The sequence below is a fragment of the Corvus cornix genome, chromosome 3, assembly GCF_000738735.6.
Source record: "Corvus cornix cornix isolate S_Up_H32 chromosome 3, ASM73873v5, whole genome shotgun sequence".
Classification (NCBI taxonomy): Eukaryota; Metazoa; Chordata; class Aves; order Passeriformes; family Corvidae; genus Corvus; species Corvus cornix.
The window spans coordinates 100573832-100601036 of record NC_047056.1 but is presented as its reverse complement, the minus strand read 5'-3'; the positions used below and the strand labels follow the sequence as shown (position 1 = coordinate 100601036).

Sequence of the window (27205 nt, the reverse complement as noted above, 5' to 3'; positions counted from 1 at the left end):
TTGAGCAAGATTTACTGGAAGTGTAGCAGAAGGAGCATACAGTCCACTTGTTGCCATATAGGCACAGTATTGTTCCCCCACAGACAAATCAGGAAATTAATGTCTAATAGATACGAAGTGTAAAGATAGTCCTCATGGTACTTACACCTGCATTGCTTGGTGCATCTAAATTGAGATGAAACCTTTGCTGGTTCATCAGGCCAAAACCCCAAAGCAGGGTTATAGCGTACATTACCCTTGTTTTGAATGGTTGCAAAGGTAGGAAGCTACAAAATTCAAGTTCAGTCAGAACATATGAGACTTGATACACAAAGATGTTGAATCTCTTCCCTTGCTCTTAATCTAGAACACATCAGACAAGCAGATAATTTCCACCATAAATATTCAGGTTTATTTGAGCTGATGGGTTAAACTTGTCTTGCAGATTCGTGGATTTCCCACCATTAAAATCTTCCAGAAAGGAGAAGACCCTGTTGATTATGATGGTGGGAGAACTAGATCTGACATCATTGCTCGTGCTCTGGATCTGTTTTCTGATAATGCACCACCACCTGAGCTCCTGGAGGTACCTCTACATCATTTTCTCAAACTGCTTTTCTATCATACTCTTGGCAGCAGTTTTTACAGGTCTATATGAACTCTAAATAAAACTGTCTAAGTGTGGTGTTTGTGCACCGTTTTGCCCCAGAAAGTGAAGGATGATAAGTCTTAAATAACAAAAAGCTGAATGTTCATTTCTACTGTAAATTTGTTGTTGTCTAGAGGACTATCAGAATTGATACAGTGAAGGCATTGACAGGATGGTGCCAGGGGGTCTGAATCTGCTCTTGAGGAGTGAAAAAGTTGGGTTCTGTGCCCCACCTCTTTTCTTCCAATAAGAGGGCATGGCCTTGTAATTTGTAAAGTGTTTGTTAGGAGACGCATGATGAGTAGTTTTGCTGGTTGTTCAAAAAACTCCACCCTCTGTAAGGCGACTTCTTTTTTCAGCTTGCTGTTGGTAGATTTGAAATGGTGATCACTTGTCTCTAAAGTGAGGTGCACACAAGACAGTCCATTGGGATGTAGGAAGGAAAAAAACAAAAGGCATTTGCACTATTAATAAACCTAAAGATATTTTTAAATGGTGCTTATTTCATCTTCTTATCCTTCTAAATTTTTTATTTTGTATGCTTTCTAATATTAATACAGCAATGCATGTTGATGTATGTGCATATGCATATAGTTGATTTATATATATCAGGGGCTCCATGCTTAGAAATTTATTTACCGGTGGGATGCACAATCAAAGGTTGGAGACCACTGGTGTAGGTCACTCGATCAATTCCCTTTTGAGACAGATCCCACAAAACCAGTGTTGCTGTTACTGTTGCTTGAACATTCTTATCCACAGCAAAGGCTGCCTCTGCTGGCTCTCCTTGTGCTCACAGGCATTTACATAGGCCTGGGGTTGCTCTTTCTAGCCCCGGGCAAGGATAGTGATTTTGAGCAAGAAGTGACATCTGACTGTGCTTTCTGTAAGCCTTATTTGGTACTGCTTAGTTTCCTGTTGCTGCAAAGCTCAACAGAAGACTTTGTGAACTCTTTGTAAATTACTCTTGTGCTGGGGACCACTGAAGTAGGAGAGACTTGTAAGCTCTTGTGTCAAGTTGTTTCAGTACTTACTACCTTGTAGGATAGAGTTATTAGGCTGTTGGAGGGAAGTGCAGTCACAACCGAAGGACCAAGTCTTACTGTAATTGACTTTCTGATGCTTTTGTCTAGATAATTAGTGAGGATGTTCTGAAGAGTACCTGTGATGCTCATCAGCTCTGCATCATTTCTGTCCTGCCTCATATTCTTGACACAGGTACACATACAAGCAAGCAGACTTTTGTATGAATTTGTCACCTAAAGCGTGTAGTTGTGTTTTTTAACTTGTCCAATTCTGTCTAACAAACAGGAGCTTCAGGGAGAAATTCTTACCTGGATGTCATGTTAAAAATGGCTGAAAAATACAAAAAGAAAATGTGGGGGTAAGTGTCATTGTTCACTGGGTGTCTTGGAAAAGAAGTGAGCATTTCTGGGGGTAACGGGATAAAATTTGTATGATACCCGATTAGCTACAGAAAGGAGTTGTTCCTTGTTCAGGGTAGCATATCTTGATATTTCACTAATTACTGGAGAAGGGGATGTTGTGACCTTAACCAATTTTTTTAAATTTTCATCCACCTCTCAAATTCTGCATTTACAAGTGATATCTAAGCATTAATGAGATTAAGCATCTTTTACTCTTGTCCTGAATACTAAAGTATTTTAGGGAGGTTTCTTTTACTGTCCGCTGCTGGTCAGTTAGTCTGCCAGTGTGACTGTTGAATTCTCAAAAAAACAAGTAAATTGCAGTTTATTAACCAGTTTCATGCTGTCAAAGAAAAGGCCAGCAGGCTATGCCTTTCCTCCTTCTCTCAGGTGCAGGTTAGGATCTCCAGGACTTACCAGGAAGTGAGAGCTGTTCTGTCACACTGAATGCTGTGAAAGGGAGAAAAATGGGATGAAAGCCTGGGGGAAAATGCTGAGATTGTCTCATTTCAGAGGTTCCTCAGAGGACTTGCTAAGCATTAGAGGAACTGAGACCTGAGTGAGGAACAAATACTGAGTGTCCTTAGCTAGAAATCCTCTATAGTGATATTTGGGCAGGACTTTGTAATCTTTCCATCTGTGACTTGAGTACTTAAAAACTTTCCTTAGGACCAGCTAAAGTGTAGCAGTTTGTGCAGGATGGTAACACAGTTCTTCCCCTGCACTGTGTTTGGTGGCTGGTCTTACTCAACTTACAGTGGCTGTGTGGGTGGGACTGGCCTAGAGGTGCTTCTGAGAGGGGGCTTTCTTCTGTTGCAAGGTTCACGATCAGGACCCTCCTTTTCCCTGCTGACTTTGAAAGTGTCAAGGGCAATACAGAGCCCTGCTTGAACTCTGCAGGATTGCAGGATATGTGTGATTTGAAAATAATTGTAGTGCCTATCCTGATTATTAATTTTCTATTTCATCTTTTCCTCAAGGTGGCTGTGGACAGAAGCAGGTGCTCAGTCAGATCTTGAGAGCTCTCTGGGGATTGGAGGCTTTGGGTATCCAGCAATGGCAGCTGTTAATGCTCGGAAGATGAAATTTGCCCTTCTGAAAGGATCATTCAGTGAGCAAGGGATTAATGAGTTTCTCAGGTATGAAATCTTCAAGTGACTTAAATCTGCCTGTAACTGGGGCTATGACTCTTTAAACCACAAGCAGACTCTCCTGGATCAGACAAGACTTGCACAGTTAAGAGAACTAAGATAATGAGAATTCACAGTGGAGGAAAGGGATGGCTTCAGTGGGGATTGCAATAAAGCAGTCATTACCTTTTTGTGGTGTGCAGAATTAAGTTGGCCATTTAGACTTAAGATAGGTAGTTTTAGTAAAACTGTTGAAAATAGAAGTGGGCTTTGATGTTGAAAAATTCTGTTTCTCTGGTAACTTAAGAAATAACTTAGTAATGAATTTCGTTTAATTCAAGTGGTGCATTCTGACTAGTCCTTAGTAATGGGAATGTTCCCATTGTGGGAATCTAAATGGGTGCTGTTGAAGTTCCTGAGCTTCTGTATATTGCTGTTCATCTTTCTAATTCAGTCTAGTCCTGTCTTCCCCCTGCCACCTTTCCATTCTCCTAGCACTTGATAAATTGATTGGGGGAGCTGAAACAATCCATCCAAAAAGTCAGTAGCTCACTGCTCAGCACAAGTTCCCTGAAACTGCCTCTTGTGTAGCTGGGCAAGAGCCAGTGCGGGGGAAGAATGGAATAGGGAGAGGAAGTGGAGAGGATGACAGAAGGTCAGCACTGAAACAGAGCAGCTAAACTTAAACTGTTACTTTAGTGCGGTCAAAGTGAATTGGGAACTCTGCTTCCAGGTAAAGCACCAGCTGCCATAAGTTATGCAAGAGCCCTTGAGACCTTACATTTAGCAGTGTTACTTCCATGTCTGTCCTTGGAGAATGGCAGAGAACAGCCAGAACTGCAAAAGCAACTGCAACAGCCTCTCCCCACCTTGCCATAAGAAGCACATTAACTGAATGCAGTTCCTGCTGGATTAATAGAATCAGTGCTAATACTCTTACTTGTGAAAGTGATCAGACTTTCTTCTAAATGCTGAAAAAAGAAACGTTCTTAGAGCATCAAGTAAAATTCAGGATTCAGATGGAAGAAGAGAAATACCAGACAGTTTGTACTAATGCACACGAGAGAAGTGTCTGCTTTTGTCAGACATGACAAATTTTCTTAGTCTGTAAAATCCACCTTAGTGAAGCCTCTCCTGGGTGAGGTTGGATGGTGCTTCCAGGACACAACAGCCAGTTTAACAGCATATATTGCATTAGGTAATTGGTTTGGTATTGTCTTATCACGCAGCCTACTTGCTAGAATAATCTCTTACTTGACACTTCAGCTCAGCTGTGCTGCCTAGAGAAAGCAGTATAATCACAGCTGGTGTGGCTGGCCATTCCATTCACTCAGCTGCTGTAGGCAGCTTGTGCAGCCTAATAGGCTGTCTCAGCAGTGTAAACCACAAGTAAGGAAACTGGCACTTTGAAGAGCAAAAAAATTGTGAACTCCACTTAGGGAGGAATGCTAATACAGTCTTATTTGCTTCTGAAAGATGCAAAGGGAGTAGCTCCTCAGGATTTTAATGCTGGGCTTTTTGAGCAAGCCTAACTAGCAAGCGCAGGATGGAGTGTCTCAAACAGAAGCTGGTTACCTCACACCCTTTGTGTTGCAGGAACTTTGGAACCCATGGAGGCTAATTCTCCACTAATGGAGATCACTGGTGATTCCCACTAACATTTGCAGGTGACTTCCAGAACTAGAATTACAGGCTCCCGTTGGAGATACCTTAAGTGATAAACTGTTAAAGAGGCTGCACTTATCTGTGATTTTTACACTGCTGAAATATGAAATAGTGTAAATCACAGATGTCTTTGCATCCAATTGTAAATTTTCAATGCTGCTTTAAGGGCTCTGTCATTTTCTGCTTCTTGAAGTTTTTGCATTCAGACAGTTTAGATTTACTTAGAGATGAAATCTTAAAGTTGTCTTCCTTTTATCTGAAGCAGGTTTTGTTCCAGGTGGATAGAGGTTGGAGGAATTTCTTAAATTTAACTTTTACTTGTTTTGTCTCAGGGAACTCTCCGTTGGTCGTGGCTCTACAGCACCAGTGGGTGGTGGAGCTTTCCCCAAAATTCATTCAGTTGAACCTTGGGATGGCAAAGATGGTGAGGTAAGAGGTGCTCCATTTCTGAAAGTGCTGAGGAATTGCTGGGTTCAGAAGTGACAAGATAGAGTAACTAACACCTGTTAGTGTGAAAGTTCTTGTTTGTACAAGATTGTGGCAAGTTGTGTTGATGGTTTCCCATTATCTAAATCCTGCCAGCAGACCAAATGGCACATTGACCATCTGACATTGTGGATCAGATGTTCCTGCCTGACTGTTAGGATGTGATCTGAAAGCTGGATCCCTTGAGGCAGAAATGTATTACCAGTGCTGACTAAGGGAGGTAGTAGTGCATGTATTCAAGACCCGAGTGTTGTGGAGACTTGGGTTCTGCAATATGCTGACCTTGCCATCAAGGTCTTAATGCCAGAAAGCTTGTCAGGTAAAGCCTGTGTAATAAATAACATGGTGACTTAAGTCTACCTTCTTAAGGTTCAACATTGCTGTAAAAACCAAAGTTACTGCAGTCCTTTGATCTACTTCAGACTGATAAAAACATGCAACATGGTAGTAATTTGGTACATAGTTTATTTGTATAGCCTTCACCTGGAGTATTTTGATGAGTAAAAAACAATCTCCTAGTCTAAACTCTGATCACTTGTCCTGTGCTTAGTGCACTTGGAGCTTTATGAATGAAAGAGACAACAGGAGAGAGCTTTACTCTCAGGATGAAGTAAGAATCTTTCCAATTCAGGGATCTCCTGGCACTAAGTGCTTCTAAACATGTACTCAAAACCTTCTCTTTTTCACAGCTTCCAGTTGAAGATGACATTGATCTCAGTGATGTGGATCTGGATGACTGGGATAAAGATGAGCTGTGAGATCTTCAGGAAACTTCTTTTCTTGGGAAAGTCTGCGCAGCAGTTTGCAGCCTGGATCACAATCAGACAGATTTTTCAGTGGCCTTTTCATGGAGAAGTAGCACATGACACACTGTGCTATTGGATGCACTGCAGCAGTGGACTGTACGCATCTCAAGAAAACATTGCAGAAATTCTATGAATTTTCATAACCAGTAAACTTGATTGTATTCTGTGTAACAAATATTTTGGGGACAACATGGATATTTCTTCAGAACATCTTGGTTTTTATTTTGTTGATAATGTGCTGTTTGAGTGTTACTGGAGGCTGTTAGTGTAACCAATTTTAACTGTAATTTTTTTCATGGAGGTGGAACCTGCTCAGCTTCTGTTTCAATTAAAGAATAAAATATTTTTTGACACACAGTGTTAGTCTTGTATAGAGTAAGAAAGGTACACATAATACAAGCAGTCCCATTTTGGATGGCTCTTGAAAGTGAACTGTAGAATAGAGAGGCTTGTGCAGAGGGGAGTCCTAAACCACCTCCTTGCTGTGAGATCTTGACAGTTTGGCCTAAAGCCTGGTAAGATGGACAATCTTAGTTTAAATGCTCTTCAGTCTTCCTTTTCCTATTCCTTCTCAGGGGCTTTCTCTTTCTTTGTGCCAGACTTCATAACATCATTTATACATTGGAAGTGGGGTTGCTGCTGCAATGAGAGATGCTGGGAGCTGTTGGTCTTTCCCCTGGATTAGTGATGAAGCTAATCCATGTTTTAGGGCGTAAGGATTTCCAGGTGCTAACAGAAAACCACCCTGGTGCTGTCTCCAGCAAATTGTGTAATATTTCTTCACTTCCCATCTGGCATTGTTTTGATCTGAATTGCTATTTCCTTGGAAGGGGAATCAGGACTGGGAATAGGGATGTTTACTGCTGCTTTTTTAATAAAAGTACAATTATTTTATTGCTCTCCATGTCTTGTATATTGGTGTCTAGTGAAGTGACCCTGATGTGATCAGCTTGTTTATAAATAAGGAATGAAAGAGCTGAAAGATTCCCCTTCTTTCAAGGAAATAACATAATGAGGATATTTGTCATCTTGTGTCTGTAAGAGATTGCCCATAGCTCACCCCCATGAAAGGCAGTGTCGAAACCACAGGCAGCCAGCAGTAACTGCTGATTCCATGCAGGAGATGTGCTCCAGCTCTTAAGTCATCCCAGCAGATGAGCTCTAGTGGAACTGTTCTAACTGAAATACCTTTGCAAAAACTAAACTCGTGAGTACTTGGGACTGTAAGTCATATTATGATAAGTTCCACAGCACTTTTGAGGATCTTTCCTCTTAAGCTTTTGGTTTTTTTGTTAAAGGAACTTTGGGCTTTGCTCTGATGCTTTCTACTTTTTCTGTTTCGATTTTTTTAAGTTTGCTTTGTTAGAAAAAGAGGACTGTATACACCTAGTAGATCCATTAGCTGCCACACTTTAAATTGTTTTATTTCAAGTCCAATAGATATTCCATCTTTGTACTTTACCAAAAAAAAATAAATACTACCATAGTACTTCTGCCTCTGAAATATATTTTTGTAAAGCTATGAATAAGAGATGCTTATATTGTAGTCACTGTAAAAATTACTAGAAGTGATAGGAAGATTATCCTGCTACAGCATCTGCATTATAATTTGACTTTCAGCAGCTAAAGATTGTTTTACAGTAACATGAGAGGCTTGAAAAGTAATAGATGAAGCTTGAGCAATTCTTCTTTAACTGCAGTCAAGAAGACTGAGGTCAATCTTGAAATAGACGTAAGGATAGTATTCTTGATTACTCAGTTGTAGCCCAGGGATGTCCATGCCAGGCTGCAAGAGGAAGTAATGGCTTTAGTACCAGTAACCCAAGCTGCAGGGGATTGCTTTTGTGCTCCTCTCCCACAGGTGCAATGGAACTTTTTATTTGCCATGCTTAAGGTGGGGAATTCACCACTGAGAATCTGCTCTGCTTCTTGTTTCAGGTTGCCTAATGTAGTTAGCATTGAGAATGCATGCTTGTGCTATGTCATGAACTTGTAGCATTTTTGTGTGCTTCAGCTTTAGAGCAGCTCATCTCTGTCCCCCCTTCATGCAGTGGGACTCGTGCTTGCCGGTTTTAGGCTGTTTTGAAGGCCTGCTAGCTCATTGCTTTAGCCTAAATTGTTCTGAATTGTAATTCAAGATACGGGGAGGAGAACGCAAGTACTGCTGCTTGCTGAAGGCCATTATTTATGAATGACAGCCTTTTACAGGGGACAGAGGTGTCACAGTCCTAGGATTTAGTTCCAAATTAATTTTTCTTGCTTGTGTTGATCTGAATGTTTATAGTAGATTTTAAGCTTTTTATGTAGAGGAACAGCCATAATTGAGCTGACCTGTTTTGTTCTGGTAGCTGTAAACGTCAGATGCTTCAACAGAAAATGTAAGCAATCTCTATGCATCTGCCTCATAATCTGAGCCTACTCTAATCCAGTTTGTAACGAGGTGGGATTAGAGCTGCATCCAGGGCTCTTAGCATTGCAAGATGTGAGGAGATGCATGCTCTAACCCCACGACAGTGGAAGTGTTCATTTAGCTAAGTTGAGAGAAGCTACAGCCTGTGTACTTGCAGTCCAAATACATACATCCATTATACTTGCTGCTGCAACTTCATCCAGGTGTTTGAAGACCACGTTCAGGACGTCTCTCAGGCGCTTTACAGACTTCCTATTTGGCTGCAGCAGCATTGCTTGGAAATTCACAGGGAGGCCATACCTCGGAATACAACATATACGATCATCTGCTGGGAAGGGGCACAGCTGTCTGCTCCTGCCCTTCTCCCTCCTCAGCCTCCAGGCATGCCAGCTGGTGGTCTGTTGCAGAAACAATGCTGCATCCTTATTGGAAAGCATTTTCTTTTTGAAGCCAAAAGTCAACTAAACAGTCTCTTTCTGTTTTCCCCTTCCCTGTATGTGCCCCCAAAGAATAGTTTTTCATCAGATTCATATGTCACCTTTTTGGTGGACATCTGTATTGTCTCCTGTGAGCTCCTGGAGTGAAGTGTGTAAGACAAAACAAGGTGTGTAAGGGTTCCTCCCACAAAGGAACTGGACCAGGAAGAGAGCTGTACGTCTGACTTCCCCAGGAATCTCTGCCTGCACTCTGTGTTTACCCACTTACCTCAGGACAGATTCAACAAAAACTCTCAAGGCTTTCACGTGAATCCAAGCCACAAATGCTTCACTGAAGTTCACCTTCAGCCAGCGCAGTAAGGGGCCCTGTGAGAGCAGAACAGTGCTGTGATCCCCTCACTGAGTGAAGCAGCTCCACAGCCAACGCTGCCACTGAGGCCATTGTGGGCTGCTGGGATAGTTCCCAGGCAGCCTGATAGTGGCTCCCAGTCTATCAGAAACTCAAGTAACCTTGGGCAAAACATGTTATTTATCCCGTGCCTCAGTTTTATGGGCTAAATGGAGCTCGCTGGAGATTGTTGGAACCACAAAGCTTTTTCTGAGTGAGATGCTTAGGCAAATGCTGGTAGCAAAGGCCACCACTATGCGGGCCATCAGCTCATGAGGTGCTCACTTACGTATTGTTGTTTTTTGTCAGAAGCTAATTTCATCAGCTCTTCCTTTTCACATTTCAGTTCCTTCTCATCATAATAAAATTCTCGAACCATGAACCTGCAATGGAATGGCATTTGGTCTCACAAGCTGTAGTCCAGGCAATATGCACATTCATTTCTTTTTCTCCTGGAGAAGCAAGTGTGGGAAGCTGCTATCCATTTAACAAGTTAAAAGCATGTGGAGGGTGGGAGTTGAAGTCACCCTCAGAAAGCCAGCTTCCTGCTGTCAGCAGTATGAGAGCAGAAAGTACAATTCCAGGATCTGTAACTTGGAGCTTGTAGAACAGGACTACTGATTCTGCTACCAAAGCTCCTTCCCACCCTGCCTTCTCAGTGGCTTTAGGACCAACAGCAGCCCAAGCAGTCAAGAAGTCCTAAAAGCAGTGATGGATTCAGCATGCTGCACACACAGCAAGCCACACCTTACCCTCATCTCGCTAGCCTGCCATGCCCAGCAGTCAAGTGCTTCTTACCTGTTCTCCCTGGCTTTAGCCTTGAAGTCATCCATCACTTTTCTAAATAGGGTCACAGTGAAGAGTCCTCCCTCTGCATCCTCAGCAATCATTCTGTGGGAGGGAAATCCACTGCTATGATTTGACATGGCAAATCCCTCATGCCTTTTTTACCTACCTCGCCTTCCCCTTCTGCAATTCTTTTTATTTTCATTTATGATACTGAACAATACCCTGCTTTTTGGAAACTGCTGTGACTGAAACAGGGAACAATGACTTTACTTGCACTGCCTACTCTATCTCCAATGCAAAACTCAGTTAGTTTAGTTCCTGAACCCACTGTAGTATACACACATTCTGCCTGCCTGATTTTTCTGTGTTTCCTGGTAATATTCCCCCACCTTTACATGCACTTGTGGTTTTGAGACAGGCAGTAGCAAATAGTTTGTTTCTTTCTCTGTGCTTTCCACTTTCTCCATTTCAGGTAATACTCAGTTCTTGTGCCCCGGACCCAATCTCATGGTCTGTGTGAGCTGAGCAGTGGAATACTTAAGTCCTAGGAAAGATTTTTCACCCCAGGTGAAAGGAGGAGTTAATATGGCATTTACTAGTGCAAATGACAGTATGCTGAATTATTCTATCCTACAACAGGAAGCAATTAATGCAAATTTAGTGGTTGATCTTTTTATAAAATACTTTCCACAAAACTCTATGTGATTGCACATGTCTGAACTATACCTCAATTAATGTAATAAATTGCCTGTTTTACACAAAATGAAGCAACGGCCTGGTTGAAAGCAGAAAGAAACAGATTACTGGAAAAGGGAACAAGCTAATTGTAAAGAAACTGACTTTTGTTCTTTCATCCCTACTTCCCTTCAACAAACTAATTTCTATTTGAATTGCAAATATGTTAATGCAGAGCCTATGCATTAGACTAGGGATTTCCTCCAGGATCCACCAATTTAAGGGGCTGAAACATGACAGGAATCTCTGAAACAAACAGGGAGCTGAATTTTGAATTTCACTTACTTGGTGGAGCGAGGCACTACCATATCCGAGAGTGATTCATAGGTCTTCTGCCACTGTATGTAGCTTGACCTTTGAGCAACACAAAACAAAGCACAGTAAATAAATACTATATATTGGACAGCAAATGTTGACATATGTAGCTAATTAAGCTAATAACTTAGGGTAGAAGGGTTGAGCTCTTTGTGCTGGGTTATGTCATTAAGATACATTAAGCCTCTCCTATCCTTTCCTCTCCTAGTCACCAGCTGAGATGTTTCCCTCAGTGCTACACTCTCAGTCTTCAGTTTGGATCTTGGCTTGAGGAAGGGTCAACATCAGGAAGCTGATGGGGGGAAGAACGTGGCACACACTTCCAGCCTGCCACACAGTGTCCCATGCTCCAGGACTCCTGCACAAGCTGCCCTGATCCACAGGTAAGTGTGCTACATCTGCTGCGTGCAATCCCAGAGCTGATCTGGTGCTAGACTGCACTCATGGCAAGTGCCAGCACTGAGAGAAAGGGAACAGGGGGATGGTCAGAGTTTGCAAAGAGAGACATCTGTTTTTAGGGTGAATAAACTCAGACAATAAACCCAACAAACTTACCTCAGATAGCTTTTTGCAACCTGGTTTTCACAGACAGAAGAGTGAGGGTGCTGTATGTGTATATTGGGACAGGGCGATATGGAGAGGAAAAGTTTTGTGTAGGGCTCTGAGGAGAACATAGTGTAACTTCATCATTGGTGGCAGGCATCCTATGTGCAGGCACTTACAAGGGCACAGCCAGCAGAGACCGTGAGTGGGACAGCTCTAATTCCTTCTAGAAACTGGCTATGCTGCAGTAAGAATCTGTTTTTCTTTTAGCTCATACTATTCCTATCAGGAGACTGATTGAGAACCCACTTGTAACAATGAAAAACCTACATCCCAATTGTCCTGCTCCAGTTTTGGCACAGTCTTTTGTCTCCTTCTTTTGTGCCAGCACCACTCTTGGCAGAAATTGTTCTTTCTTCTTTGCTAAGGGTTTCACCTGTGTCCCAGTAAGGGCACTCATGAGCTGCCCCAACCTGACCTGCTATTGCCCAGTTCCGTGCTTCGGCCTGGGACTCAATGCCACATGGGGTGTGTGCACACACTGTTGCCTTACTTTGGCACCACAACGAGCAGCGTGATAAGATACTCGGAATTCAGAACAAAGTCTTCTTTGTGCACTATGTCTGCCAGGGTCCGGGTCAGCAGATTTCCCCTATGGTGAAGAAGAGAAAGTAAAAATAACAGCAGCAGGAACTCAGCAGCAGAACCTTGGAGGCAATGTGCTGTGGGTGGAGGTGCTAATAGTAAGTATATACTGGGGTAGAAGAAGGCCCAGAAGGAGGTGGCTAAAGGACACAGCTACACTTCTGAAATGGCTGTTTTGTCATTTTTACTGCAACTAAAAGAATCAAAAAGTAATTAACACTAAGGAAATTTTATTGGTGACTAGCACATGGCTAGTTTATGCCCTTCATGTGAAATTACACCATTCTGCTGTTATTGTTTTTACAGTAAGGGTGTAAATGCTTGGGATGTACACATCTGCTCCCAGTCATTGCCACATCTTGTGGGAAGCACCTGCTCTCTCAGGAAGCCTGTTGAGCTGCTTGTGTGACCATGCTGCAGGCAGTGACCCATGTCAGTAGGGACCTAAGCCACCACAGGAACCCTGGCATTCCTGGACTGCCGTGGACAAGCACACTGACTGAGACACCTCCTGCTGAACGGCAGCGAGAGCAGCAGTCTCGTGCACAGGTGGAACCTGCAGGAGGTCTCCACAGACTAAGCCCATCTGATCACATTAATTCCTAGGACATCTAGATGTCCAGAACTGGCTGTGTGCGGCTGGAAGGCACTAGGTGGGTAAGAGAAGAGCAGCTGCCCTCCCTGTCACTGGGTAGGAGTGAAGAAGGACCTAAACTAGTAGTTTTTGGTTTGAGGTTCACTGGGCCAGTCTAAATATTAATTAACTGGCTGGTAACTTTTTAGATCTTTTTTCAACCCTGGCAGCTATCTGGCACTGGTGGACACCAGAGTTGTCAGCATTTAAAGGTGGATGGAATGGTGAGAGGAAGATTGTCCCCTGGCCATGAGGTCGTCATTCTTCTCCCTCCTCACATTGCTGGAGCCCTGGCCAGCAGGCTGCCTCTGCCCTGTACCCTGTGGCCAATCCTGAGTAGGAAACATATGAGCATGTGTTGGGTGAGGGCTTGCACAGCACCATCTAAGTTGCTTTAAATTTACTACTTACTGGATTTTACCATTCTCCCCAGTGATATCCTAGAAAAAAACCCAGGTATCAGCACTGACATAGGCAAAGGCCATAAGCAGATGAAGACAGGAGAGAGAACATATGAGAAGCCTGAACAGTGTATTACCTGAACCAACAGAAGGAAAGAAAGAAAACAAAAATATAAGTGGGATGCTGGTGAGGTACAGGATCAAACAAGACAGAGCTGTTTCCTTCCTGGGGAGCTCTGCAAATGCCACTCAGAACATAAGTCACAGCTCCATGTGGCAAAGGAATCCACCAGTTGACACAGCTCATCTAATTTCTGACTCCCTGAAATCCCATCAGAGCAAAACTGGGCATTCGGTTTTGACTTTTTCCAAGACTGCCTGCTCACACTGTCAACAAAATCCTATTAGGAACTTCACTCTCCCTGAGCCAGTTTTGAGACATGCTGATGACACCAGCTACCCCACCACCTGTTTTCACTGGGTCTCTACATGCTCAGCATGTCCCAAAGATGGAAAACTTGTTCCCACCAGAACACATGTGGTCCACTGCACAGCAATGGGTGTGAGCACACCCTGCCATGCAGCAGCATCCCCAGTGCAAAATACTTACATGGTTTTCTTCTCCAGGCTTTGCAAATTTCCTTTAATGTTGTTGTACGCAGCTGATCGGGCCTTTAGGTCTGTTTCTATTTGAGTCACTTGCTAAACCAAAGTGAAAAAACAGAGTCAGTGCAGTATTCGAGGCCTTGTTCTCACCTGTCCCACTACTGCTGCACCTTAACACAGAGACACAGCTGCCAGTCCCCCTAAAACCACCAGCCTGGGGCCAAGAGGGAGCTGGTGTCAGAGCTCTCCTGGGGCAAAGGCCTCTGCAGAAAGTTGGGTTCAGTCAGCTGTTGCTGTTGGTGTGCTAGAGCTCTACCTAAGGGGCAAGTTCATGGTTTCATTTGTTACCTACATTGAACAACAACACATCATGCCTTTCTGAATGAACTGACAGGGTAAATAATTTATCCAGCCTGCAGGCATTTGATTTAATGTCAGACCAACAATTTCACAAAAAACACCTCCGAAGTGGAGAATAATATGGCATTATATGAAAAAAAAAAAAGAAAATTACAATGAAGGGGATTACAGTGCAGAAAACTATCAGTGTACTCTAGTGAATCTGATAAAGTGCTATATACTTACAGACTGGATAGGTTTCAATATATGCATCATTATTATTGCAGTAGAAATTAAAATAATATCAACTGCTTCAGTAAAAGTATGTGCTTCTGAGCTTGCTCCTGCCCAAACCAAAGGCAAAGCTCTCACTGACTGCCATGAGGAGGGATCACAGCCAGCCAAAAGACATGCTACCTCATGATGACATCTTAAAATCTGGAGTACAATTTACCTTTGCTAATGCTTCTGATATATTCTTCAGCGGCTGCTTTATGGGATATTTGGCCATGTCCCACTCAAACCGTGTCAAGTAGCTAATTAGGTCAACTGAAAATGCAAAGAGATGCATGAAAGCAGATAGTGTACCAGATGGTAGGTCAAGGTTTGGGGAGTAGTCCCCAGCTATAGCTTAGGCATAGTTTTGAATAACTTTAGAAAGTTAACCAGAAGCCCAACTCTGAATTCTTATAGAGATTTGATCTAGATCAAATCTGCACAGATCCTATGCCCAATCTAATCAACTTTCTAAACATCCCCAAACTTAAAAGTTAAACCAGAAATCTTTTCTGCATTACACCTAAGAGTACAGAAAATGTGTAAAACTATCTGTATCAGCAGGACACAGCAGTATACAGCTATTCTTCTTCAAAGCAGAAACAGTTTTGTGTAATCTCAATCTTCATTTCTGCAATATGACTGAATTTAATACCAGCAACAGCTATCAGGAAAATACTTTTTGCTCAGGATCAGCAGTAATACTCAGGGTTGTTGAGAGCTTGAGCAAAGGTATTAAGAGCATAGCAGATGTCACTTCTCCGTGATTCAGTCAAGTGCTCACTAGAAATCAAACAAATTCAGGTGTGATGAGGAATTCCTCATTGACCTTGCACACAGAGGTTCCTGTTTCACACAAAGCTAGAGACTATTTATATAAATGGATACATCCAGTCACAGCATCCAAGAACAGAAATTCACAGCAAGGACCTGTGCATGCAACCCCCAAAACAAGGCACACTCGGACCATGGGGAGCCATGGCTTCTTTCCAGAATCAAGGGGAAATTAACACATACAACACCCAGCTCCTAGAACAAGATTTTCCTGTTCCACTGTTTGAAGATCAAAGGTTCTTGATGTTAGAAAACATTAAGGCTTAGTACATTATGGTACCAAATAAGGAATACTCCTCCAGTAGCTCATGGAATCAAACAGCTCTTTGTCTGAGTCCTGAGAGCCTTTGGATGCTGAACACACCACCACACAGTGTTCTTGCAGATGTTTATAGGATGGGACAAAGTCATGCATCCTGCCACAACAAGGAGAGGGGCTGGGACCGCCCCCTGGAAGGTTAGGGAGACAAGGGGAAGGCAGCAGACAGGGTCTCAAGGTCTAGAAAAAGAGGCCAGAGGCACTGTCACCTAAAGGGTGGGCTTCCTTCCAGACCAGGAGGGTAAACATGGAGAATATCTAGGAAGTTGCTCTGAGGTGATGGGGAGCAAAACAAGCTCAAGGTGCCAAGTAAAAGGACATGCATGCTGGGGCCCTACAGTGCTCTTTGCTGGCTTGTCCAGGGAGTGAATTCAGTCCCACAGCAAAGCTTGAGCACAATTTCTTGTGGGCTGGACTTTGAGGACTAGGGGAAACTTTTTGAACCAAGATGCAGGAGAAGGAATGTGAAAAACTGTGTAATTGCCACACTACCAGGCTGAGGGTACTCCGCGGTCTCATGTGATACTGAATACCCTTGGCAGGAGAGCACTATCCTTTCCATGGGCTTCTCTCACCCCACAACAGAGTCAGTTTACCCTATTAGATTTCCAAAGCATGGAAAGTCTTATGTTAGGAGAAATAGGCTTCTTAGCAAGAGATAAACTGCCTGGAAGGCAGAGAGCACTTGCCATGGCAGTATTCTCCCCCTCTTTCAAAACCACAGCTGTGTCAACATCCCCCACATCCAATGAACAGGAGTCACGAGGCAAAGATCCAACCCTTCCTGCTAATATCTGATCAGGAATGAGCAATTTCTCCTGCACAGGGAGGGCGTAGAAAAGGGGGAAAACTGCAGAAGGCTGGGAGAGCTATGACACAGCTGCTGCATGCACAGTTCTCCATTGGTGCTTGCTTGTGATCTCTGTGGGGAAGGCAGAGAGGTCAAAAATACTTCAGCAACAAAGTTCACACAGCGTTTTCAGCACAGGGTACACAACACAAGGATTTCACCCTGCTGCCTCTCTTCTAAGCTCATGTGCTTAGGCTTTGCAGACACAGGCTCTTTAAAGACAGGCACTGACCTATTTATAGCTGATAAGACATAAAAGCTCCCTGAAGAACTTCACATGCTCTTTCTATCCTCACATTCCTAGAATCTCAGCAGCGTCCAAATGTTGGGCAGTTGAGCACAGCATGAGTTCTCAGCCCAGTTTTTCAAGCTCACTCTGGAGTGAGCTTGCCAGTGCTGGCTGGCACTGGTGCTGGTTAGCTAAGCAGCCTGATCTTGGGGATGGCACAAACTACTGTGAATACACTATCAGAGCTGTGTTTAAAATGCCAAGCAGTCCCAGCACCCTGATGCTCCTGGAATGGCATCCCTCATTTATGCAACCTGTCAAGTCACTTCCAGAAGGCTTCACACAGCTGCCCACTTGGGAGAGGTGATTCCTACCAGGTCACAGCTGCCCAGGGAACCCACAGCCTGAATGTCTCATAATCTAACTTACACACCCAGCTCTAAAAGGCAATGTTAAACACTTCCCCTCCAAAACACTTAATTCTTCAAAATTGTTATGCTTCCCATTTTGCTTTGTTTTGGGATCACTATAAAGAATGGAGTTATTTCACCACTTACTAAATTTTTAAATTCATTTGGGCTTAACATTTTCATAAATGGAAGAGAATTTGGTATGATTCTATGAAGAAAAGCTTTACTTACATTTCAAGAAAGCTTGTTTATGCTGTTACGATATATTAAAAGTTTCTATATTACACAAGCACACATTTCCCTCTATGAGAGAGAAATTTCCATGTGGCTGCTTTCAACTGTTGTCCACCGGAAAGCTCTATGTGTGTGTGTGTGTGTGTGGACGCATTCATGTAACTGAAAGTGCTGTATTTTTTACTACTTTGCATTTTTCTTCATAAAAATCTAGCAAAAAAACTTTTTAGACACCCAGCCACCACCAAGCTGCTATTAGAATTATATACAAGTGAGCTAATGTCAGTGTTACTTAAAACTGAGTTTGTCTTTGGATGGTCCAGTAGTATGAAACAGGACCACACAGCAAGAAATAGTATCTTATAATTTTGTTTCTGATTTCACAGCCTCGAGGAAGACTTCAACTTTAGAGTCCTTTTGCCAATCAGAAAGGGAAGGAGGAAGAATTGGTACAGTAAAGTTGCTGATGCTTATGAAGACTGACACTGGAATGTATTAGGGGAATCCTCATATACGAAAGCTGACTTCATTTTTTAAGATGATGTCAATAATCTTAGAAAGGTTAATGTCCTAATTCAATACAATTTGTTTGGATGACCAAACCCAGACAGAGGAAATTCATAACACATGCAAATAATTTCCACATCCTTCTAATACGACACATGCAGAGCTGATAGGAAAAAAAATTATGTAAAAAGGGGAAACAAAGGAAATTAATGAAACCTGTTGTTCCTCAAGTCATAGGGATATCGTGATCAAGCTACGAGGTTGTTACTTGAGAAATCCATCGTAACCTGATCACTGTATCTCTACAACGAGACCAAGACTTGTGTCTAGCACTAATATGCACAAATGCATGCATGTAACAACACCACAACCATCAGTCCTCAACATACTTTTGAGACATTTCATTTTATCCTTTAGCCCTGAAACACAGTAAGTGTGATTATTGTATTTCTCGAACAGTTGCACCCATCAAACATCAGTCTTATATCATTCAAGGACATTTCTAAAAGAACTTCCTCCCCATTCTTCACGAATACAGGTCTGAAGTACAACATTGCAGACAAAGGGAGATGGAGTGTGCACTCCTAGTTTATTCAAAAGCATCATTCTGCAAGTCTGTAATCAGCATGCATAACACATCAATTTTGTTGTATTTTTCCAGAACAGCTGGAAAATGCAAATCACTAACAGATCACTGACAGATGTCACACAGCCATATAGAATGAGATTTAGGTGCCCATAAGAAATCAAGCCCAGACAGGGCACAGAAGTGTGCTAGGTCATGTTAGGAGTGAAGAAGGATGTCTCCTACTTTCATCTTCACTCCGAAATTAACTTCTGCTAACTGAGAAAAATGGGAGCAGGCTAGATATGTTCTTATAAAATGTTGCTGATGGTTGTCCTTTCTAAAGCATGAGGGTTTTAATTACACATATTCATATTCTGAAGCAAGCAAAAGCAGCATCAATGTATTTAAGCCCCCACACTCATAGCACCTACCTCCATTGGCCAGAAGATTTTCCTGGACTTTATCTTTTGAGTCCTCCATAACTTCTCCTATGTACTGGGCGATTTTCTTTATTACACTTAAGTGTAACAAGAGAAACTTTATTAGTGAAGAAACAAAATTATTATAAAGCAGTTTTCACAATGATCTGATAAACACAGAAATGCCCAAACAAAACACTTCTGAAGCAAGGCAGGTTAATTTGCAATTCAAATGATGATAAACAATCTATGACACAATGCAGAATTAAGTGTCTTACCTCTAAATACACTGATCTCTTCAAAAACATCGGCAATGTCATTTTGCCAGTGCTCTGGACTTACAGAAGATCAAGATTCAGTCTTCTGTACACTCATTATACACACAGCAGAAACCAGAAGGCAAGAAAGGCAAGAAACTAGTTTAAAACCCCCAAGGTGACAAAAGAACAGGAGGCTACATACAGACATTGACTGCAAATCTCTTCCACAGGATTCTAAAGAAACCCCTAGGGATTGCTGAGAAAAGGTTCTCAGAAAATACTCGGGAAAATAGCAGTTTTGTCTTGCTTGATGGGGAATTTCTTTCTTACTCCTTTTCTTTGGGGGACTCTTTCTCTCTTCTCTTTTAGCATGGTGGACAAGACACTCCTTTAAGGTGTAGGAGAACTAGATTCAAACCCTTCTGCCCAATTCAGACTAGTGATTTGTACAGAGACCCTCCTGGAGAACACTGTCTCCACAGAGTCACTTTTCTTTGCTTATTTTAAGAAATGGATTCATCAAGTCCCTCTAGCAGTAGATCCCCCTGTCTCTAGTCAAAGTACCTGTCTCATACAGGCTGAGAGACTTTCTGGTTGTTCAAGTGTCCGTCTGCACTCAAAAATACTCACAGAATTTGGCCTGCAGTTCCCTCACTGTCCTAGGTTGACTACACCTTGGAAAAAACCCAGCAGCTACAAGGTTACTGACTGATTATTAAATTGGCAGAGACATGAAGTGGACATAATCCTTGGCATTGTGAAAGGGAGTATAATGGCAGGCTTCTTATCTCTTTCCTTACTGAGGGGAGACTACTACAGCTGCAGATGAGCTGGAGACTGAAAGGGCATCTACAGTGTTTGGACAATGTGTTGTGTGACATCCTAGGGTTTTCAAGAGCAGGAAAGGGACTTTGGGCCAGGATACCAGGAAAGCATCAGAGAAGAGGATTTTCTTTCATGCGCTGCAAAGCATCTATCTCTGTTCCTGTGAAGAAACAGTCTTAGGAAAGGTTTTCCAGTTCTATGACAGGCAAGAAAAATCTGAGATTGCTGATGCTTCCAAGAATGCAGTAGTTAAAATTTAAGCTGTTTAGGGTCAATTTAGTCTGAAGAACAGAAGGTATTACTGAGACCTTTCAGTATATAAAGGGTACTTATAAGAAAGTGGAGAGAGGCTTTTTACCAGTGCCTATAGTGACAGGACAAGAGGCAACAGTTTTAAACTAAGAGTAGATTTAGATAGGACATAAAGAAAGAAATTCTTTACTGTGAGTGTGATGAGGCACTAGCACAGGTTGTCCAGGGAAGCTGAGGATGCCCAATCTCTGGAAGCATTCAAGGCCAGGTTGGATGAAGTTTGGATAGGGCTTTGAGGAACCTGGTCTAGTGAAAGGCGTCCTGTCCATGGCAGGGGGTTGGAACTAGGGGATCTTCAAAGTACCCTTTCAACCCAAATCATTCTTCTCATGACCCTGGACAGGTGCAGTTCGGAGTGCCTGTAGGAGGCATCTATACCCCTATGCTCCAGTTCACATCACCTTCTCAGAGCTGCTGCAGTTTTTCACCACCTGGCTGCAGCCCCATAGGGAGCTGGCACCAGCTGAGGGTTGCTAAAGTACAGCACGTTGCCCACACTCAGGCTGTGGGGGGGTTGAGGGATCCAGACAGAGGTTCCCTTGTGGGGTACAATGCTTCTCTCACGGATCTGGAGGCCGAGGTAAGTCCATGGGCTGGAGTGCTGCACTTTGTCCTCACAGATCTCAAACCCTGCTTCTTCTATGGCTTCAATTGTCTTTTTAAGAGTTCTGTCCAAGTAAGTTTTTTCTGATGCACAGATTAGTATGTCATCCATATAGTGGTAAATGATTGCTTCCGGGAACAGGGGACAGAATGTGGGCGACATACCACTGACAGATGGTCGGGCTGTTCTTCATGCCTTGTGGGAGGACGAGCCAATGGTACCTTCTGAGTGGGGCTTCATCGTTAAGAGAGGGGATGAAGAAGGCGAACCATGGTGCGTCCTGGGGATGGAGCAGGATGTTAAAGAAACAGTCTTTAATGTCTATGATGGCCAGCAGCCAGTCTCGGGGCAGCATCGATGGTGATGGCAGGCTGGGTTGGAGGGGGCCCATGTCTTCAATGACTTCATTGATCTTTCGTGGGTCCTGGAGTAGTCTCCATTTGTCCTTGCCGGGTTTTTTCAGTACAAAGACAGGGGAATTCCAAGGGCTTGTGGTTTCAGTGATATGACCTTTGTCAAGTTGCTCTTCCACCAGGGCTTCCAGCACGCTGAGTTTTTCTTCTTCAAGGGGCCACTGCCTCACCCATTTTCGATTGTCAGTCTTCCAGGTGAGCAGGGGAGTAGATGGCAGTGCGCGTTTCTCAGTGGCCCCAGTCAGAAATCCTGGCTGGGAATGGTAAGGGTGGCACCCCACTCGGGCGCCAGTTATTACAGCTGGTGTGGAGTCAGTGGCTCTGACCCAGGAAGAGGTGACCGGCCCAGGGAGATGGTCCCGAAAGGAATCACCTTCCTGAGGCCCGGTGTCTTCCCTCAGCTGCTGGCAGAGGAGCCCTTGCAGAGACTGTCAGCTCTTTAGTGATTATCAGCTCGTGATTCCAGCTCAGCTCTGCAGGGCAGCCTCCAGGCCAAGCCAGACCAGAGAGAGACGAGAGGCTCGTGTGGCTGGTTCCACACGAAGGCAGCTTTATTGTTGGTTCCCTCCGGCAAAGGGGAAAGCCAGGGATGAGAGCTCTCTCTCACAGGGGCAGAGGCCTTTGCTTTTATAGGGATACAGGGGATGGGTGAAGGCCAATGGGTTACAAAGGATCTGCATAGGGTCTCCTAAAGGATTGTGGGTCTGTCTTTTCTCGCCATGACCAAAGAAGTGGTTGCCTTTCCAGGGAGTCCTGCTGGGCGATTGCAAAATCTCTTATCTCAGCAGAGATCTCTCCAGGGCAGGGGCTGGGCATACCCCACATTCCCTGACCTCTGCAACCTTGCCAAGCACTTCTGCATATTTCAGCTTGTAGATAGAGCTGTTTTTTGTCTCCTTCATGATGCTCAGAGAGCCCAAAGGATCTTGGAACAAGACAGCAGCTGGTAAAACCAGCATAGGATGAGGCTAAAGACATTAGGGAGAAAGCAGTTTACAGGGATGTTTTTAAACCAGGAGCTTCTCCAAGGGGCCTGAGCTGCTTTCATTACTCTTGAGTGCAGCTGGTGGCTGACCTGACAGGTGGGAGACAGCTCTGGCCTCTCTCCATAGATACAGAGGGTGGGACAGTTGTGAGCTCTCATGCACCTGACAGTCCTACCTGCCCAGGCAAGGCTTGGCTCCTTTCCAGCCCACACATCCTGTGGTCTCTGCAGCAGGATAAAGCCACAATGTGTGTAATACACTGTGCCAGAGAAATGTTCTCCAGTCCTGCCTTAGCCTCTGTGCCTTGCATCACATTCTGTGAAATGCAAGTGGGATTCACTCACCCAATACATTTCCCATGCAAAGACAGAACACATCCCCTGCACACCATGATGCCTGGGGCAAATGACAGGAATCAGACCCCTGGAGGAGCCCCACTGACTACACTGACATCCAACAATGGGCAGTTTTCACAGCCAACCATCAGATCTCTAATCAAGATGAGATTAATCTCATCTTGAGCAAATACCATGTTAACATGATGCATTATAAAAGGAGTTTCAGCAAAACTGCTTCAAGAAGTAGTAATAAAAATCTGTAAAGAGAGTAACTCCATTTAACCTACTATTATGTCTTGAGACTCTCATGTTTTGCTTCTGCAACTGCTGCAATGTCATTACCTTCAAAAAAAAAAGAAAAAAAGTCTAACACTCTTTAAGTGATACTGAGAATGAAAGGGTGCTACCTGCCAGACCTCCAAAACACTGCAGGGAGCAGAAGTCCTGCAATCTGAGGCCACTCCCAAGTATGCCACTGACCAAGGACCAGAGAGAACCCCCGGGTAAGAGTGATCCAGGAGACTGTCAGCTTTTGAGAGAGCTTCATGCTACCACAGGATGACATGGAAAAACACTCCTCCCCCCTGTGTAAATAAATAATAAAAGTATGTGGAAACAATAGCTCCTGCAAACTCTTGCCCCTTCTCTGCTGTCCTGGCAGGTGGCAGCGCTGACAGGTTTGCACTGCCTGGCTTTAATGGCAGCTGTGTTTATCCAGCAACAGTTCAGCAGGCAGCTCTTTCAGAGGACCAGGAACATAAATGCTCAGGTCATCTGAACAGGCTTGTAACCCTCTGGATGCCATTTACTTCAACCAAGTGTGAGTGCTTGGCATTTTAACTCTTGAATTACAATTTAGACATAAAACCTGAGGCATTTATTTAATGCAAAATGCTTTTGTATGTCCTTGTGGGACTCACTCTGCTAATACATTTGATTATTCTGTTGTTTTGATTAATCCTTGCTGATTATTCTCTGTTACTACTCTAATGTTACTACTCTAATGCATTTTTCTTATTTTTCAAAACATCTTTCTTATTTTTAAATCTTGTTGATCCTTCCTGGTTACCTATCTTTACAGGCAAATGAGACAAACAGGAGGAGTCCTTGCCTCAGCCGATTACAGTGGAAGGGCCTCACTGACCCCTTTGCCCAGTGCCTAGAGTCATTACTGGCATTAAAGGGACAATTAGTGGAGTAAAGTGATGTTCAGCTTGAACAAGAAGCTGTACCATGCTGGCAAGTAAAGACAAAGATAAGAGAAGGAGTCGGTAAGCCTAAGGAGCTCCTACTGACATTTCACATATAACTGCCCTCCATGATCTTACACGGATTCTGCAGTCAGCTTTTCAGAAGTCCTAATTCTTCACAAAGCTGAGAATTAGTTATGCCTTTCTGAAAAACCACTTCTGATGATTCCTGGCAGCCCTCAAACCCAGACCACACAGTTGCTTCCTATCTGCTACCCTGACTAGAGACACAGAATCACAGAATATTCTGAGCTGGAAGGGACCCACAAGGATCATTGAACTCTTTCAATTAGAACAGATAGCAGGTATTGGCACCGTCTCTCCCCAAATTTGCCCCCATTCCCACTTCCTCAAGAATCTCTGCAACTGAACAAGAAACTGGAATGTGTTACAAAGAATATGGGGCAGTATTTTTGGCAGTCACAGTGGAGATGGTTTTGTCGATAAATTAAGTTGCTCTGTCTTGCTTAAAGTCCTGAAAAAGCAGTATGGTTCAGTTTTAGGTAGTCCTGTGAGGAGCAGGGTGTTGGACTCGTTGATCGTTATGGGTCCATTTCAACTCAAGATATGAATCATATTCTATGATTCTAAAAGATCAATCTTGTGTGCCACCCAGAGTTACCAGATGCAATCATCCTAATACAGCCCTTAGGTAGCACCAGTAAAACTAGAAAAAAAAATCCTATGCAGAAATGTATTCTACCAGACCAACTTTTACTTAAACTGCCTAGCACAGATTCAAACAGTTTATATCAGGGTTTCTGTACGTCTTTGCAACTGCCACACCAAGATCTATGAAAGGATTGAGCATACTTAGACAAGAAAAAGCTTATCAGTCCAGACTGGAAGAAAAAAAGCAAAAAGACCCAGAGCTAACACCTGCCTCTGTGACCAAAACTACATGTGAGGTACACTGCCAAAGCAAAAAACAGGACAAAGCAGAAAAACCCAGCAGCTTATACTTTCATTGCCTCAAAGTCTACCTTGTGCCATGAAGTATCTTAAAACCTGGCATTTTCTCAGCTTGCTGTACTACATTATTCTTTTGTACACCCAGGTCAGTTTGTCCCAAAAGGCAAACTTGGCAATTGTCAGCAAGGAGATCATGTGAGTCTTTCCTTAAGTAGTTTTGATGCAATGTGAGTAAATATTCTGGTTTTTAAGGAGTTTAAAAGCCTGAGAGGGAGGGGCTGGACTTCATTCAAAAGAATATAATCGTTAAAACTCCTCTATCTGGTTGAAAAGGCATAGAAGGCTCAATAGAAATATTCTGTCAGAACAAGATCAGGGAGGGCTTCATATTCTCTAAATGTTTTATCAAGTTTCTGGATGGGGTGGGAGGATGTTCTTTAAAACAAAAACAAAAGCACAAAATAAAACAAAATAGCACCACAACCCACCATTTTAAGCAGTTTCCTTATGAGAAACAGCTTCCCTAGCACTGCCACTCAAATGGATTGCTGTGCTGACAAAACTACCGTGGACATAATTCAGCTAAAGTTTAAGGAGTGATCCTTTCTTTGTGGTAACTCCATGACAATCAACACAAGGGTTAAACGAAGTCTATCCACTTTAGTCCAGTTGTAGACCAGGTTGAACTAAGTCAGACCAAGGTGAACACAAGGACATACCATCCCATAAAAACAATGTCTCTCATTTGTAGGTGGTAAATAAGATCTATTTTACCTTTCAGCAAAGCTATCAAGTTTTCCCAACTCATCTGACAGACCAACAAGAGCATCCAGTGTCCCCACCTGTGCAAAAGATGAGAATTAGGTGAAAGATGCACAACTCTGTCTAAGGCTTCTGTTGGCAGAGCCTTAAGGAGACTGACTTTTCCTTAGCACATGTGAATTTAACAGTTTGGCAGAATTTTATTTACTTGGTGGAAAACAGTAGCAATTCCTTTACCCAAGAACTAGGGCATAAAAAGCCTTTTCTAATAAAGGAAAAAAGTATGTGTAGTCTCAAGATTACACGTCAGTGCCTTTCTTCCTGTTTTCACTTCATCCTCTATCATCCAGCTGCATAGAATAGTCTTTAACCTGACAAAATAGTGATAAGAAATGCACACAAATAATGCACTCATACAAGCAAGTCAGATGTACTGAGAGAACCAAGGGAAGCAGAACTTATTCAAAAGGGGGTGTCTGTCTGAGCTCTTTGCTATTACCAAAGCAAGTCTCTCGCAAAGCAGTTTCTGACCAACATCTGCTCTTTGAATGACTGTCACAGTCATAACCCCATATTTATGGTATTGCAGCATATTGCCAAACCTTTTCTTGTAATGTTGCCAGCTCAACATTATGAAGGGTCAATGTAAGGGAGAAGAAACAAATTTTATGTAGAACAAATAGAATGTGAATGGGCATCTACAGATAACCCAAATGCTTTACTTTAACATAAGCAGATTCACACCAGCAGTGGGTTAAGGTCCACAGATGGTAAAAATAAGATCCATGGGTGGTGAAAATCATATCAATCTCAGGTGTGCATACAAAAAAGCAACACTCTTTTCTCTGTCAGTAGTCTTGCTGCCATGGCTGTGGAGAGTCAGCTACTCCCTTTGCATTAGTAATCCATTATGTACCATACTGTATGACTCTCATGATTAGGAGCAAGTTGTACATGGAATGCAATAGATCAGTTATTTAACATCTCACTCATGTTCACTCCTTATACATGTACTCTTCCAATGTGAAGCTCAGCTTCAAGCACAATGACTTACTTCTCTGTGTGCAGTTGACTGAACAAAATTCAGCCCCCAAACACAATCTCCTTCTACTCTCTACATATTACCCCAAAAGATAAATCTGGTATTTATCCCAAAAGTCCTTAGCCCTGGCTAGTGCTGCTGTATTGCCCATATACAAATCCCTTCCTCACTTACCTTTAAGTCTGGAATATGGAATTTGCTGTTGCTGGACAGGTTGGATTTAGATGTCACAGTGTTCATTCTTTCCCATGCCTGCAGATTTGTTTTGTCTCCTGGGGCAGAAATCAGCCAGAACTCTGACATGATCTAATATTTTCCCTTCACTCCTGGTCAGTGTAGAAACTCAAGGCAGGTAAGCGGATAAAAGAGCACCACACAAAATGTGTTCTTCCCTAAGAACAGAAAGAGTTAGAATAGATCAGAGATTTTTCTTCTTCAGAAACACCAGGAGAGTGAGTCAGTCCTGTGTCT

The 27205-nt window shown here is 43.0% G+C and overlaps 2 protein-coding genes across 5 annotated transcripts in view; one reads left to right on the top strand and one right to left on the bottom strand.

Moving 5' to 3' along the window:
- PDIA6 (protein disulfide isomerase family A member 6) overlaps positions 1-7631 on the top strand; it is a 15621-nt gene extending 7990 nt beyond the window's left edge. Inside the window, exons 8-13 of the mRNA XM_039569604.1 lie at positions 425-565; positions 1762-1846; positions 1940-2012; positions 3036-3194; positions 5183-5279; positions 6026-7631. Coding sequence (XP_039425538.1) covers positions 425-565; positions 1762-1846; positions 1940-2012; positions 3036-3194; positions 5183-5279; positions 6026-6094 — 624 coding nt within the window. The 3' untranslated portion in view covers positions 6095-7631. The remainder of the gene's footprint in view (positions 1-424; positions 566-1761; positions 1847-1939; positions 2013-3035; positions 3195-5182; positions 5280-6025) is intronic.
- ATP6V1C2 (ATPase H+ transporting V1 subunit C2) lies at positions 7465-27205 on the bottom strand. 4 transcript variants are annotated; one of them, XM_010393318.4, is made up of 12 exons: positions 26909-27054; positions 25705-25772; positions 19043-19128; positions 14839-14933; positions 14050-14141; positions 12313-12411; positions 11187-11255; positions 10176-10268; positions 9667-9760; positions 9258-9355; positions 8723-8852; positions 7465-7928 (listed from the first exon to the last, which is right to left on the bottom strand). In XM_010393318.4, exons 1-12 carry the CDS (start codon positions 27035-27037, stop codon positions 7833-7835), a joined length of 1149 nt encoding a protein of 382 aa, XP_010391620.1. In that variant the 5' UTR covers positions 27038-27054; the 3' UTR covers positions 7465-7832. The 4 variants fall into 4 exon arrangements, with proteins under 4 accessions (XP_010391620.1, XP_019137717.1, XP_019137718.1 ...); XM_019282172.3 differs by lacking the exon at positions 12313-12411 and having other exon boundaries at positions 26909-27203; XM_019282173.3 differs by lacking the exon at positions 7465-7928 and having other exon boundaries at positions 8760-8967; positions 26909-27205.